Genomic DNA, 15,871 nt, shown 5'->3' with positions numbered 1-15,871 from the left:
ATGTNTGTAGTTGTTACTTAGTTATTACTATACTACTACTATACTATATATATATAGTAGTAGTATATATATATATATATATATATATATATATATATATATATATATATATAATGGCAACAGAGAACATATTGCATTTAATGCACATTTTATATTTTTTTAGTCGTTTTGTATTAAGTTTATAAAGGACCAATATCGATACATATCAATCACTGTAAATAGATAGTGTTGCTAACAACACTTTTTCTTGTTTTGTACATATTGCTTATTTAAGTTAAGTTTTTTCTTTTATTTGTTTTTAATACGTTTGCGAGTTATAGCGTCACGATTTTTTTACATATTTTAGGCTTGGGACAATCGTGTAACGTTTTTCCTTTTCGTAAGTCTTTTTTGCGCTTTATCTATCAGTATTAGATATATATTGTATTTCGCCTGTACTTATATTATTAGTCATAAAAAATGATTTACATGATTTTTACCTCAATGTTTAAAATCTTTCTTTAATGATAACGTGTGCATTATTTTTCTTTTGGAATATGTATATAAATACAACAAGTTAAAAAAAATTGTCAGCTTCCTCCTAGCGTTTTTTTATTTTACTTGATAAATAATCACATATGTGAACGTTCAATATATTTTTACATAATTACAACTTAACTTTTAACACATATTTCACTGTACAGTACAGAAATTTATTTTACATCGTATAATTGAAATAACATATTTTGTACATTGTACGTGTGACAATAATTTAAATTTTAGTTTTATGTACTATTTGTCATCATGAGAGCTTTTAGAAGGCAAGTTTAAGCGATCTATAAACGATTACTTCAAATTCTAAATGAGCGTTTAGTTAATCTTGATCGAAACAAGCTGAAATTTCTTCTAATCAAGATTGGCTAATCATAATAATTACTACATTTGATAGAGCGATTTTCTTCAAATAAGAAAAAATACATCTCTTTTAAAGTCGAAACGAGCTCTCTTCACTTAGCAATCTCGAATTTTTCGAGAATGACTTTTTTGACACTGTTTCTACTTCAGGTTCCAAAATCTTCGTCGCATTTTTCTTTCCTCGATCCTGATCCGCCTCTTCTTCTTCTTCCACTTCCTTTCCAATATCCTCGTTTAAAACGTAATATTTTTCCGATTCTTCGCATGGTATCGAACTTTCCGTTTGTGTACATACGAATGTTGCCTATAAATAAATCAGAATATTGTACTGTCTCTATTTAAAAGAACAAATAAATTGTTTTTGATATCAGAATGAAAATATTTCTTAATTTTTTCTTGTTTTGAAAAATGTCGTTTTGAATATGTCGAAACGCAAAATCAAATTTTGTTCCACAATAAAATGATATCGTGATTTATAACCAAGCATTAATGGTATTGGTATTTAAACATGACAATTACTTTATTTCTATATATACATTGTCGCAAATAATTATCATCCTATTATAATTCAATAGTTTATTTAGGGGTGATAATTATTTGCGAGCACTGAGGAAGACTTTGGATGCCTTCCAACAAGAGACACGGTGCATCATTATATTCTTGTTGTTCGCCAATGTTAAATAAGGATGAAATGATCACTGTGTTGTACTGAGTGTTGGAAGACACCCTTTGTAAGTCGAAACGTTTGCGACAATACTATATTAGTTTACTTGATTGAAAACTGTCTCGCCGGGGCAAATGAAGCTCCATCTAATTGACCCTCTCGTTTGCGGCATACACACGTGAAACACTTGGCACTCGTTCTCCATGTCGGCATAATAACCATAAATTCTATCCTGGCATGAAAAGGTGTCAACGATGTTCTCGCGAATGAGCGTTGCGTTGTCGGGAAGCAGCAAGCCACCAGTTTTAGGTTGCTAGAAAAGTTTATTGCAAAGTTCGATTATCGTAAATCACGTATGCGATAATCCGTGAAGAATTTGTTGGTGAAGAGAAATACAAAAATATCAATATTTCTAAAAACCTTAAATACTGGAGTAGGCCTCTTGGATTTCGGCTGCTGAGGCAAACTAAGAGCTATCGCGAGAAGACCGAGAAGCAATACGGCAAAGAGCTTTTCCCGTGTCATGATTTTAGTGAGATGATTTTATTATCGCGGTATTTTCTTGTGTTATATCTTCAAGTGCTGGTGGTCCCTTGTCACTACCGTTGGCTCCTCGATATTTTATTGTAGTTCTATGTTCGAGAATCTTGAGAAGACTGATGATGTGATTCGCAGAAGGGTGTTATATAGTGAACTCTGCGTAAAGATCTTGAATATTGTATGAATGGTCGATTCTTGGTATATTGAAATCAGTAAATCCATCACGTTTGGTCTGCCAATGACCATCGTCAGACGTCCACATCATCCTCGAAGGCCCGATGCAAATGCCGCAAATGCTTTCGGCTTGATGATGTGCTCATTTGGCAATTTTTATTTATATTAACAGCGAAAAGAAGTGGCATGGTCAACGATTTTTTTTGCATAAAAAATCACGTACATGATAATATTTAAAAGAATTTTTTTTAATTTATTGGTTTTTTCGCTCATTTTCAATCTGGTGTTAACTTAACTGAATACAGTATTAAATTTTTGAGTAGGATTTACCAATGCAGTGATTATAAATAATTCCGTGCAATTGTTTTCGAATTTTTTAAAAATAATTGTGCATTAAGTATATTAAAAAATAATTATGTTTAATTATGAAACACGATGATGTTTGCAAAACATTTGCATAACAACGACAATTGTTAGTTTATCAAGACATTAACAGTCAGAGCGATCCTTCTATTGAGAAAGGATTATTTTAAAAAAATCTTCAAGTATGTTGAATCATCTATGAGGATTCTAAAGAAACAGATGGCACTTCGAAGGTCGGATATAAATTACATGTCATGCGAATAAACGTGCCGAAATTCTTATGTGGCGATTCAAATTTCTGTCAAACTCTTCTGTCAACCTCATGGATTTACTTTCTATACCGTCACCTATTTTACCCCCAAACATGACACATTAGTCCCATTCCGCGATTGGCTGCGTTCCAATCGAAGACGGGACGTTTTTCTCATGAATTTAGCCGTCAAAATTCGAGGGCAGTCCCAGCCGGACCATATCTTCGTTAAGGCCGCATCGCGAACGGCATTTTTTCGGGATATGAATACTTAATAGTATCAATGAGAAAATGTATCCCATTACAAAATCGCTGCTTTTGGTTATCGATAATGTGAAAAGATACTCTTACGTATACAGAAAGAAAAATTTTGCTGAAGCATCTAAAAATTTAGATCTTATTAGAAAATAATTTTATAGATATTAATCTATTAAACTACCAAAATAATTATATAAGAAATTCAAGCATGACAAGTAATATTGCAAGTATTAACATTCTATATAGCAACCAGTTCGAGTGTCCTATATAATTATTTTGGTGGTCCAAACAAAATTATTTTTAAATTTATATCTAGCTAAATTAAATGCTTCAGCAAAACTTTTCTATGTTATATTCTTTCCTAAAAAAAACGTAGCAGTTTCTGGGCAATAATAATTTCTACATGGAAAATATGTGATTTTTATATTTGTAGATATTAATCTATTCAAAATAAATGCAAGTCAAGTAAAGAAAATATGTTATAAATTTTATTATTAAATATAGATATTTTCAATAACATCAAATTCATAGGAAAAAACAATAGATTATTTTAAAACAATAGATTATGCATATATATATATATATATATATATATGTTTCTGTTTCTTCATATCTTTTTTAATTAAATAAATGGATATTTTTATTTCTGCAAACTTATATAAGTTACAGAAAGAGCGTTTCTTTATTTTTTATTTTAGGATTTCTAAAAAAAAATGTCGGATACACGTTTCTTTCATAAGAAACTTCTTCCTGCGGTTCATGGAGTATCGATGAGCCATTGCACAAATCTCGTACGTTTATCATTGAAATGATCAGTAGCAAGGTGAACACCCTGAAAGTATCGCCGCTCCTTAAGGATTCCAGTCGCATTATCCATCGTGCTATGACGAGGAATACAAAGATTTCAGGATGGTCCATCAGTGCGACTGAAGAAGGTCGTGCGATTTGTGAATCGCCAAAGTTTCTCTCTGTAGCAACGTGATGAGTTTTCATTTTCTTTCGTCGATAAACGTAGCATCTGCAATCATGTCTTAAAAGAACACATGTCAGAGAAATCGTATACTCGTACAGTTTATTATCAAAATTTTTTAATACGTACATGTTTCTATAAAATTGCAATTATAAATTATTGTTTTTCACAAAGAATTTTTTTTTATAAATAGAATGTATAATTTTTCTACTATTATTACATATATATATTTATATTATGAGATAAACATTCAAAGAGAGAATGTTAAACTTGAAGATTTGTTGAGTCACGATACGAGTGATAGTATGTTCTTTTAATTAAAATAGTAGTCGATCCTAAGAAAATCTCTTTGTGGCGAGATAGAACAGGTACTCGTAAGTAACTTTGGTATGACTTAAGACGATTAAAAAGTACTATTTTTATATATGATAATTAGAGGTCAGAGAAATCTTAGATCATCCATCATTAATTAAAGTGAAATTCAAGATGATCGTGTAATATATGCCAACATAGCATGTAATAAATTAAATAAATAAATACTATACAATGTATAAATATCGACGTCATGTCGCAGATACTTCCTGACTTTTGAACTAAAGATTAACTATAAAATAAAAATAAAGAATGATGTAGTGAAACGATAATCATATTGCGATGAAATTTGCGTCATCGTTCGATTCTTCATTGATCTTTCTCGCGCAAAATGATCATCCTCTCGGTCAAATTTATGCGATTTTGATATCAGTCCATAGGTGCGTAAGAGCGGTACGCGAGTTCATGAGGCGTCTCATTCGATGATCTTCCCCAGTAACCGTGATCGTCGTGATCGTAATGATGCTGATGCTGTGCATGCTCGTAGTAGATAACTTTAGAAGGCTTTTTGATCTCTATCCAGAATCTGGCAGCGTTCAGTATCAACGAGATGATGGCGATAATGAAGAATTTGAACTGGAAGTGAGTGCTTATCAGCTGCAGCAACAGGCTGAGTTTCGCTTTTAGCAGCATCACTAATCCCAGAATTTTCTGCAGATGTTTCTTCTTGAACTTCTTCTTACGCGCCTCTTCTAAAAAAAAATTGTACATGTTTCTGTTACAATTTACTGTGACATTAATCTATGCGCAAAAAGGAGTTCTAGAACGCGAGTAGATAATTGCAAGTGAAAGCGAATATCGGAAATAATTTTATGAAAATTTATGCTTTTGTGAAAATTTACGATATGGATCGATCTTAATCAAAGCTCGCAATCTGGCAAACGTACTTCGAGGATCTCCGCGCAGGTTGACCTACAAACCTTAACCTGGAGTATAACCTTTCGTCTCATGCGCCACGTAATCGTCCGCAACCAGTACAACTTTCTTTTAAAAAGAGTCACGTGGATTGCTTTCGCGGCCGAATTTTTTCATAATATGAAAAAAATGTCTCTTCCGTTCTCTAATGATCAGGCTAATCTCCGAGTGGATTCTATAGCGAATTGCAAAATTTAATCGATACCTAGTTCCACTTTTCCTCATTGGCGGAATGTTAAATCGATATGAATCGTAGCGAATTAGCGTAATGCTTGTCGAATTATTCAATTTGTTGGCAATTTACGTTGGAAGTACCGTACAGTTTTTTGTACGCTCCAAAAGATAACGAAGATAATATTCCTGGTACTGTTATTGTTCATTAGTATAAATTCTGGTTTTTTTCTCTTTTTTTGCTAGGTTCAATGATTAATATCTTATTAGAACAATCCTGATACAAACGCGACGTTCCGTGTTTTGTTTTACGAATTATATGTTTGCGGAGTACTTATTTCTTTTTCTCTCATATGATTCGCATTTGTTGATTTTAGCTGGAAAAGATAGCCAAGAAAATGGCGAGTGATGCAATCGGTACCGTTACCGTCGATTTACCTAAGTCGTGACATTAAATTAGCGTAAACTGCTTTACAATGTCGGCGATACGCGCACACGAGCACAATTGCGTGCAAAACATTTAAACAACTCGCTAGTGACCCAGACGGGAACTTTGTGAGTCCTATAAAGTGTTAACTTGCGGTTCGCCTTGTGCTATAATATTTACGTTTGCATTGACGTTCGATGTTTAAACGTTATGCAAATAACGGCGGTCCGTTCACTTTATGATCATGATATACGCTTTTCGAATCCACGAAACTTCCTCGCCTTGTCAATGTGATTTTCCCACATCGATCTAAAATATACATAGTTGAACGTTGTTCATTCATAGATTTCATTCAATACTACTTCCTTTCTTGTTGGCTTCGTTTCCGAGTATCGAACGGTACTTCTGTTTATGAAGTTGTCGGTTGTCTTATAATTAATAACGATATTTAATTAATAGCTAAAGAAAGCAGTAATTTATAATATATTATTTATATAACATTGAATAATATGATAATATTGTGATATAAATGTTGATCGTAAATGAAAATCATACGTACCAAAAATTAATTATTGTAGATAAGTTTAATCTAAAAAAAACTTTTAAAAAATATATGCCAAATGCACAAAAAGGATATTGAATATTATCTACATTTTTCCTAATAAAAAACGAATATGACATAAGTGCAATTAGCTGAGTACTTTATTACAAAAAAAAATTATTTCTTATACTTTTTATTTTATTTAAATACTGACATGGTTTCGGAAAAATAAGATAGAAAAATAAGATATGTAATAGAGAAGAAAATCATCACAGTAATTTTCAGTGCACTCTAGATGAACTGACTTCCCGTTGTTACATCTCCAATAAAGGAGGCAGTTACGAGTTTGGAAAGAGTTAACCGACTTTGTCCAACGGTGCTTCTCGGGAAGTGCGAAAGAAGATACGATGTGTATAGACGACCTTACACGCGTTCCACGTGCCGTCTCATCGCGATTAGAAATCTGAATTGCGAAATCGTCGATCTCGATCTATGACAGCTTAATTATGCTGACACACAATTCAGTGATGCCTTGTTTATACGAAAGTCAGCAAGGGTTTATATTATTTTAGAAGAATTATACGTCATCAAACATTAGAATATAATTTTGGACAGTATTCTATTAAAAAAACTAAGAAAATTTGAAATAATTGATAGAACGATAAGAAAGTTTAATTAAGAAATAAAAAATAATAGAAATAAATTAATATAAAAAACATAATATACTTAATATAAAAGAATCGATAAGGAAGATATTGAAATTATCTCTCTTCTCAACTCAAAGAGAACAAGAAAGTTAAAACGTCATATTGATTGATTATTGAATTCATGTCAACTGACTTTTTGTCATGATCGTTCAATATAACATTATTTTCATTTTCTTGTTTTCCTTGGATTGTGTAATAATATTTCTATTTGATTTCTAATTTTCACCTATATTGTCATTTTGAGCGTCATCCTCCTTGATGATTTCTTCCGCATTATTCTCCTGCAGATCATCAACGACTTCAGCGATGACATTGCCAGCCTGTTCGATCACCGCGCTCATCGGTGGCTCGCTTTTTTTCCCAGTAACTTCCAACTCGATTTGGTCCAAGTCACGGGCTAATCTCGTCCTGAGGCAACTTCTGGCGTTGTTGGTGAATATACACCCCAGGATACCTTCCTCCTTTGGCTTGCTCCTCTCCATTGCCATGCAATGAGCATGTAAAGCGAGTCCGAGGACCAAGAAAAGAACCAGCGCGATTATCCTCATGGTTGCCTGCCTTTTCCGTTGAATTTGACGATTCTCACTGATCGAAGCGCACCGTTATCACCACGAAAATCGCGTGATAACTTTCCTGACGATTAGGTTCCGTCACCCTCTCGTTTTTTTTTTCTTTGATCTTGACCGTCAATCGTAGCCTTGGACCGCGTGTCACAGGCTCGAAGTGGTTGTGGAGCGTGCGTGATCGAACATATATGAGACTGGTGTCCCTTCCATTTCAACTTCCGCCAATAGTGGGTTTGGTTTCATGTAAGTCTAGCGGGTACCCCTCTACCGTGGTGGGCTTTTTCGCCACGACGAAACTTACGGTGTCGTCCCATAAAAATTAAGGATCCGTAAATTATCGAATGGAAATTAACTTGATAGAGTAAAATACTTGACTCTATACAATGATCTATGTCATCAATACATGAAAAATTATTCATGAAGAATCAATGAAATCATGATAAATTTCATTTTCATTATCATATTTCATTATCACATTTCCATTTCTATTCTATTTCTATTTCTCTCTTATTTTTAAATTTTTGTCATTTTTTTGAGACCAAAAATGATTATGAACAATGCAAATACATTATTTTTATTAAGTGTTTTTATACATTATTATTAAAAAGTGTTTTCAAAATAGAGGATATATTTTCTTATAATTTTTTATGTCTGTTTCTGTCAATGTACCCGGAAAAAAATTTCATATATAAATATATATATAATTGTATAAAAAATTAACATATTTTATATATAATTATATAATTATATGTCCATATATATAACATTTTTATCCGGATAATTTAATTTTAATTTCAGTTTAACTAATTTTATTTTTTTTAGTTCTAAAAATTAAAAAAAAGAGTAAGTTTAATTAGACGATCAAAAAACTTGGACAAAATTCGGAATGCGATACATGGCAACGCATTTTTTTTAAAGTCTACGAGCAACTTGGCACACGCGATTAACAGTACTTGGACCGACAAAAATTTCACTTGCTCGACAACACATGCTAACCCAATTCTTGACTTTTATTATCGTTTCAAGAACAAGGAAGAATCAAATTATAGAGAGAAATAGCTGCTTTTGAAAAATGCTTGAATCTCGTACATGTTCAATATACCTTTGAACATATCTCATATTCATCACATATATCAGAATATTCATCGCTCTATATTTTCTTATCGAATTTGGTTTGTTTAATTTAATTGTCTTATATTTAATTATCTCGCTGATACACTGTTTGTTTAAGTCTATTTTGTCTACAAGCCTTTCACTGAAAAAAATTGAACGTTCATTTAACGTTCATTTAATTATCATAAGAATAGTAATTTATTTTTCAGAAATTCAGAGCCTCGCAGTGTGCGTTGTGGCAACTCGACTGTCACAACGTGTCTCAATGGCTTTTGCGCTGTTAATTAACACAATCCCGGAACATGTAGAGGCACCGGTTTCGTGAATTATGCATCGATCATTCGGGAATTTTCATCTTACCTTTCACTATGATTACATTCGCCCTTTTCGTAATTTGCTTGCGTCGTTTTTTAATCATCAATTACGTGATGTAATAAGCGTAGTAGTGCGTGAATATTACATTGCATATATGTAAAATTGTATGTAATCTGTCAGAATGAAACGAAATATGGCTTATCCGCGCAAAGGTCTCTTTAATCAGCCATTTAATATGTTTTTTTTAGGATTTAAATTTTTTTATACATATACGGAGAAAAAAGTGTACATATCATTTCTGATATGTACACGCGTAATTCGAGAAAAAGGGTAACCATGCAAACTGAGTGTAACGTGCTTTGTCAGAAATGTCAACCTCATGAGCTATACTATCGTTACCGTTATCTCGTTATTATTTATGTAACAGTTTCATCACAGTTTGCTATCCCTCCGAATATGAATTTCGAGTCATTCTAATAATGATCTCCAAACCATCTGGTTGATGCAAAGTAACAAATACTTGACCAAACGATATACATACCCAGTGAGAAATGACAATGAAATCGATGTCGAATTGACGTCGATTTGATGGTTTCGACGTTGAATCAACATCGATTCGATGTTGTCAATTCCATTATCATTTCTTACTAGGTATGTATAAACAATAGTTTTATTACGTTTATGTGAGTATAATAAGTGTTAATTTTTTTCGTAGAAAATTAAAAAAAGTGTAAATTTAATGATATTCCTAATTACAGACTAGCTTAACCAAGTTTACTACTCTTGTTACATTTTTGCTTGCATACCGTTTTCATTCTTGTTAGAAACTGAAGAATGATTGTACGTACACTTTACGATCTATTTTTGGTGTTCATCGAAGATTCCAAATAAAAGAAATGAAAGAAATCGCATAAATTTACAAAGATTATATATTGTAATATTTATTGTGAATTTGTAATATAACATAATCTAAATTATATCTACTTTCGTAAATGGATTACATATAAAAAAAAGCCATGTCCAGAAGATAGTTAAAAAATAATGAATAAAATTACATTTTCGAAAATAAATTATTTTATACTATACAGGAAATTATCAGAATATTCATATATATTTTACAATAATTATTTTTATCTCAATGAATTATTTATTTTTTGCGTAATAAATTATTTTGTCTCAAGTAACGATAAACCTCAAAAACTGGAAACTTGTGCATTTCTAGATGTGGCTCATACTATTTAAATAAATGTTAGCACATTTAATAAGTAATAAATCTTGAGTAAAGTAAAATTGCATTACATATAAAGTTGCGAATTTACGACCAATACCAACGAAACGAATATCCTTTGAGACCGTGTTTCTCATCAGCCGCGTACGCTTGCGGAACGAACGTGATGTTGGGCTGATGCCCGAATTCATTTGATAAATACCTCACCTGTGTGTCGATACCATTTTCATTTGGAGACCGATAGCTACCGTTCTTTCTTCCGCTGCGATAGCCGTCTTCATGATGGCCATGTGATGTTATCGTATAATTGAACTGATAGTACAGATCGTCTGCCATTTTCTCCAGGACTTGATCATTCACGGTAAGTTTATCTTCTTCGGATAGCAATTTTTTCGCAGCTCGCACCATACTTTTTGTGATGTCCTCCTTTTTGATAAACTTATTTTTCTCCTCCGAGAAACTCTTAATAGACGTATTGGCTGTAAAATTGAAGAGTGTAAATTTATACATATAATATTACCTGTTTTAACGCTCACAAATTCTTTTTTATTCTTTTTTGTATTACCTGTTAATATCTTCATCATCCGTTTCAATATCGGCTCCATCTTCTTCTGCAGCGGTGATTCCGTGACTGTCTTCACAGGTTTTGGTCGATCGTTTTCTTGCTTTATTGGTATTTTACAGCCACTGCAGGCTTTCATTATGGCTTCGATTAATTTTTTCGCTGCTTCCGGTCTATCCTTGAATATCTCTTGCGCGTCCTTCACTTGTTAAACCAAGATGAAACGTTTAGAGCGGAATGTACATAAAATTTATCTTTTCAATAAGCACTTAACTTACGACTCGTTATTTTTCGATTTCTTTGTTTTGTGATAATAAAATCCCCATTTTTGTCGGTCTTATATCCAGTCTCGTGGTAGACACCATCGGCTGTGATAAAGCCATATTCTCCGGTAATGAGTCCCTCAGCGTCTCAACAAAGAAATACACAAAAACGTTATTAATCTCATTATTTTTCTTTCTAAGAATTCTTTAATTCACTAATTATTTGCAATCATAAGAATCTCGCCTGACACTTTTTTTGATTGGTATACCTTTCTTCTCAAATCTATGTTGAAAATCGACAATGTTGAAGGAGAACTCGTAAGGTCTGATATCGTCCGCGACGGCAAGATGTTGCGCGATTAGATAGCACAGCAGACACAGAAGATCGCATCTCCTCTGCAACTGAAAATCGCGTGTTTTTTTTATTATATGATAACAAGTATTTTCCTTCGCCGGCCTTGGATCCTCACCACGAAGGACGACATCCTGCGAAGATCCCTGCGGCTTCGAGTTCACACGACTGAATGATGGCAGGAACGAGGAGAATCCTCCGAGTATACAGTGGTGATGTAATAAACGAGAAAAATATTCTCGTCTTCTCCGCGAGTTATCTATGAAACGATCTGACGACGAAGGAGAAGAGGAAAGTGTGAAAGGAACAAGACGAAAAAATCGGGAGGTCTTTTTCTCAGTGAGCTTTCACACATTTTGCAGACTCGACTGGGAGATAATTGCACGGTTATCATTAATGGTCGTGAATTGAGTGGATCGTGGCTATAGATTGCAATCTCCGTTTTAAAATTTCATATTGCTGCCTGTGACATAACATTAAATTTTATGGATGACGTTTCTACTTGAGAAAGTTATAAGAGCTACAAATAGGAAAAATGGTAAATATTTGTCTAGACTTTATGCAAGTTATTTAGTAAACACATAATATATCGTTTTTTATTTTATTTAATATAATTTTTAATTTTCTCACATTCCTCTCCTTTTGTTAATATCTATTAACAAAAAAGATTTAATAAATCTTTTTTAATTAAAGTTAAATTATTATCTAAATTTTATTGATTATTCTGTCAAAATAATTGAAATTTACTGCATAGAATTAATTTAAATTGCTATTGATGACACAGATGACTTTTTGAGAGACAGAATAATACTTTTTTTTCTAATGGACGTTAACAGACACGAAGAGACATTTACATTGATCACATAAGCGCGTGTATTTATTAGATGACCTTTCGTTTTATCTTCTCACACATAACGCTGTCAGATCGATGGTTGTTTCTTATAAGAAGCGAATGCTGCTGGGAGTGCTGGACGATGCTAAATATAATAAATTAATGAACGTTCAATGCACATAGATTAGCTAATCGGACACTGCGAATAATGTCAGCAGAATCTTACATTTTTTAACATTATGCAAAGTATACGACATATTCTAAGAAAATCTCATTAACATCTGATTTGCTTTGACTAAAATAAATGATTGAGAAAATCGTGAAAGGTTGCTCTGATAAAATATCAACCATTATATTATGGTTGGAGATCTTTTTCTCGTTTTTAATCGCCCAAACGTAAATGGAACATTACGGTAAATTGAGAATCAGGGCCGTTCGCAGGTGATTCGCGACGATTCGAAATTTGTGCCTCTGAAATTTTATTTGAATATATGATGCATTGGACTTGACAAGATTAGAAATTGAATAATCATCGAAAGTGACACCATTACAAATCACGGTAAGCAATGTTGAAGACAAAATTTGGACATCGTGTAGTTCAAAACTGCACAGTACAATCAGATATATAAAAAGTACAATCAGACATATAGAAATATCTAACTAATAAGTCGATAAAGTTGTGAGAGAAAATTCTGTTTTGATGATAATCTAAAAATATACAATAGATATTAAAACTTTTACAATCGTGAAACTTGTGCAATAAAATACTTGTTCTGATACTTGTTCACTAGTTTAATATATTCAATCGTTCGACTTTTTCGATTTGGAACAGGAATTAGGAACTCGTTTCCACTTTGTGGAATATCGAATTATTGGAGAATTATAAAAGAGATCTAAATTCCTTCACGTAATTCTATGTTTACATGATTCAAGCAGTTCGTGATAAGCGAATGTTCGATTCTTATTTGCCGGGTGCGCGTGGTGCATTATGCATTTTGTAGTCCAGAAAACGGCATGCCGATCTGATTTGTACTGCGAAGTCGATTTAGGAACGATGATCCTCGTGGCATACCAATACCAACAATACCAATCGCGGAAGGTGGGTTTCTAGCACGTATACGCATAGCGAATATCGACGTCTCGAAGATTCAGTTTGTTGACGAAATTTCCGATTACGCTATGATTAGCTTGTATTTTTGCATTCTTCTTGCTCGCGCATAAGAACTTCATTTACATTTCTGCTGTCATAAGAATATTTTTATCAACGCGAGAAGTGCGATGGAATTCTCATTTCGATTTCGATGTCGAATTTACCGAGAGAGAAATGAGAAATCTTGAATGGGTATGTCTGCACGCGAATGTGAGAATCTGGACCAAAATGCCGTTATGTGGAAGCTCAAAGTAGGTCAGCCGACATCTTGATATTGACAGTTCTGTTCAATACGAGGCAAAAACGCGGATAGGTGAGTACGCAGCCGACGAAAGACCAATAATATATTTTCTCATATATTGCGAGTTACATTTTTTCACAAATAAAAAAACATATAACATGTGTAAAAAATAATTTAATAAATAAAATAATAATAATAATTAAATAGATATATAACAATAATAATAATAATTTAAAAATAATTTAATAATTATATATAAAGACATATAAATAATTTTGAAATTTTAAAAATAAATTTTGCATCGCGTTTTACGATCTCTATATCACAGATGTGCTTCATACTTTCTAATGTGTCGCTTTGGAAAGCGACATAGCAGTATCACGAGAAATATATTGTTCTTATTGATATCACACTCATTCGTATATTTTATCTACCAAACCATTCGTCTTCGATATCATCGGGAAAACCGTGACGATAGTGTATATGATGATACGGCTTATGGACCACCACTACTTCCGAGTCTTGAGAGCTCTTAATTAAATTATAGATCATTATAGCAATTGCTAACTGTGCCACCATAATACTCCTTAGAAGTGACATTTTAATGTTTGCTATAGCGCCCGGTAAGGAAAGTATCTGAAATAAGACAGGTTTATCATTTGTTCTAGCGGGAAGTGTTATAATAAGATTAATAAACAAGAAACCTGCATAATAAATGGTGTCATCATCATCATAAATCCAAGTTTCTGTAAAGGATTCTTCTTCTTCTCTTTGTTTCTTGCAGTTTGCACTTCTGTCTCTAAAGAAGAGAGATCTTAATCTTCTTCAAACATAAAATGCAAAAGTAAATAAAGTACTGTCAATACCTCGTAATAGGTCGTGAATTCTCACATGAATACTGATTTCACTGTCCGTTAAAAAAAACTTGATTCCTGGAAAGATCTTCAAATTTTGGGTTTTGTTGAAGCTGATTTGGCAATTGTTCAGTTTCTCTTCAGCGCGAATTAATAGTTTTGACAATGTTACCAACCAGATAATGCAAATGAAGAACTTGGTCCCATTCATGTCCTCGAATTTACAATGATTTATTACTGAAATATGCATATTGAAAATTAAGATGTATTCTTGATAATTATATTTATATTAAATTTATGTATAATATTAAGATAAAAAAATAATAAATCCATATATTTTTTATAATTATTTATATGTAAAATTAATAAACATTTAATAAAGATTTATTATTATTATTATACTAAGTTATTTTACAACTTACTTTGTGTTTTCAAATATATTATCTTGTGCTATGTAAAATCACGTAATTATACGATGTTAGATCCACATTCATATAACATGATATAACACGATAATTATTTATATTATACTATTACTAATTCATTATGTGTGTCATCAGTGATAATATTCGTTCACATTTAATTAAAGTTAACATTTCACGAATGTAAAAATACCGAAGAAAACTCTTAGAAATACTGTTCTGCTTTCCAATATGTGCGTCTTCTGTTCACTTGCCATGTAGACTGCACCGCGTTACGCGAAGCGCAGCAGAGATATTTTACTTTTTTATTCGTCAGATACCCCACGCCGGGTTAGATCGGGAAAACTGGGTCTCGTTTACCAGAGAGTGTTATTTATGTCGGAATAAACTAGAATAATTCGCTCAGAATTCGTTACATTCTTTCATCAACATAATTCTTTCATAAACATAAATTTTAACAAATTTTAGTAATGATTAAAATTCTATTAGAAAAATCGTATTTAATAAACTTGAATTTTAATTTGGAGAAAATATAAGATTTCTTATCGACTTAGAAAAAGTAAAAGAAAAAGCAGAAAACATACGAGATATTAACAAATATATACAAGTCTAAAAATAAATGTAGATTTTATAAATATATTACAATAAAAAGTTATAAGAAATTCACCGTGTAATTCATATACATATATATATATATATATATATATATATATATATATATATATAT

The 15,871-nt window shown here is 32.2% G+C and overlaps 4 protein-coding genes across 4 annotated transcripts; all 4 read right to left on the bottom strand.

The window, feature by feature from the left end:
* Positions 1–670: 670 nt before the first annotated feature.
* On the bottom strand, positions 671–2,083 carry LOC105627524. The gene is made up of 3 exons (XM_012208805.1): positions 1,979–2,083; positions 1,665–1,871; positions 671–1,198 (listed from the first exon to the last, which is right to left on the bottom strand). The coding sequence occupies exons 1-3, from the start codon at positions 2,081–2,083 to the stop codon at positions 965–967; spliced, it is 546 nt and encodes a 181-aa protein (XP_012064195.1). The 3' UTR covers positions 671–964.
* Positions 2,084–4,854: 2,771 nt separating this feature from the next.
* On the bottom strand, positions 4,855–7,794 carry LOC105627523. Its single transcript, XM_012208804.1, has 2 exons — positions 7,473–7,794; positions 4,855–5,177 (listed from the first exon to the last, which is right to left on the bottom strand). The coding sequence occupies exons 1-2, from the start codon at positions 7,792–7,794 to the stop codon at positions 4,855–4,857; spliced, it is 645 nt and encodes a 214-aa protein (XP_012064194.1).
* A 2,761-nt stretch (positions 7,795–10,555) lies between these two features.
* Positions 10,556–11,778, bottom strand: LOC105627522 (protein lethal(3)malignant blood neoplasm 1). The gene is made up of 5 exons (XM_012208803.1): positions 11,764–11,778; positions 11,563–11,695; positions 11,309–11,440; positions 11,034–11,234; positions 10,556–10,947 (listed from the first exon to the last, which is right to left on the bottom strand). Exons 1-5 carry the CDS (start codon positions 11,776–11,778, stop codon positions 10,556–10,558), a joined length of 873 nt encoding a protein of 290 aa, XP_012064193.1.
* Positions 11,779–14,294: 2,516 nt separating this feature from the next.
* On the bottom strand, positions 14,295–14,933 carry LOC105627521. Its single transcript, XM_012208801.1, has 3 exons — positions 14,735–14,933; positions 14,573–14,667; positions 14,295–14,504 (listed from the first exon to the last, which is right to left on the bottom strand). The coding sequence occupies exons 1-3, from the start codon at positions 14,931–14,933 to the stop codon at positions 14,295–14,297; spliced, it is 504 nt and encodes a 167-aa protein (XP_012064191.1).
* Between the last annotated feature and the right edge of the window lie 938 nt (positions 14,934–15,871).

This window comes from Atta cephalotes (genome assembly GCF_000143395.1).
Source record: "Atta cephalotes unplaced genomic scaffold scaffold00009, whole genome shotgun sequence".
Lineage (NCBI taxonomy): Eukaryota > Metazoa > Arthropoda > Insecta > Hymenoptera > Formicidae > Atta > Atta cephalotes.
Note: the sequence above shows the minus strand (reverse complement) of the source record. Positions and strands in the feature narration are given on the sequence as shown.

What these genes read in the sequence shown, in the direction of transcription:
- LOC105627524 (XM_012208805.1), bottom strand. Translation starts at nt 2,083, where the DNA reads ATGACACGGGAAAAGCTCTTTGCCGTATTGCTTCTCGGTCTTCTCGCG. An exon ending in GGCCTACTCCAGTATTTAAG is followed by an intron (nt 1,872 to 1,978) that starts GTTTTTAGAAAT and finishes AAACTTTTCTAG; the next exon opens with CAACCTAAAACTGGTGGCTT. An exon ending in GCGAGACAGTTTTCAATCAA is followed by an intron (nt 1,199 to 1,664) that starts GTAAACTAATAT and finishes ATTTATTTATAG; the next exon opens with GCAACATTCGTATGTACACA.
- LOC105627523 (XM_012208804.1), bottom strand. Translation starts at nt 7,794, where the DNA reads ATGAGGATAATCGCGCTGGTTCTTTTCTTGGTCCTCGGACTCGCTTTA. An exon ending in CGCTCAAAATGACAATATAG is followed by an intron (nt 5,178 to 7,472) that starts GTGAAAATTAGA and finishes ATTTTTTTTTAG; the next exon opens with AAGAGGCGCGTAAGAAGAAG.
- LOC105627522 (XM_012208803.1), bottom strand. An exon ending in ACATAGATTTGAGAAGAAAG is followed by an intron (nt 11,441 to 11,562) that starts GTATACCAATCA and finishes TTCTTTGTTGAG; the next exon opens with ACGCTGAGGGACTCATTACC. An exon ending in AAATCGAAAAATAACGAGTC is followed by an intron (nt 11,235 to 11,308) that starts GTAAGTTAAGTG and finishes TGGTTTAACAAG; the next exon opens with TGAAGGACGCGCAAGAGATA.
- LOC105627521 (XM_012208801.1), bottom strand. Translation starts at nt 14,933, where the DNA reads ATGAATGGGACCAAGTTCTTCATTTGCATTATCTGGTTGGTAACATTG. An exon ending in AATTCACGACCTATTACGAG is followed by an intron (nt 14,668 to 14,734) that starts GTATTGACAGTA and finishes TCTCTTCTTTAG; the next exon opens with AGACAGAAGTGCAAACTGCA. An exon ending in TGACACCATTTATTATGCAG is followed by an intron (nt 14,505 to 14,572) that starts GTTTCTTGTTTA and finishes GTCTTATTTCAG; the next exon opens with ATACTTTCCTTACCGGGCGC.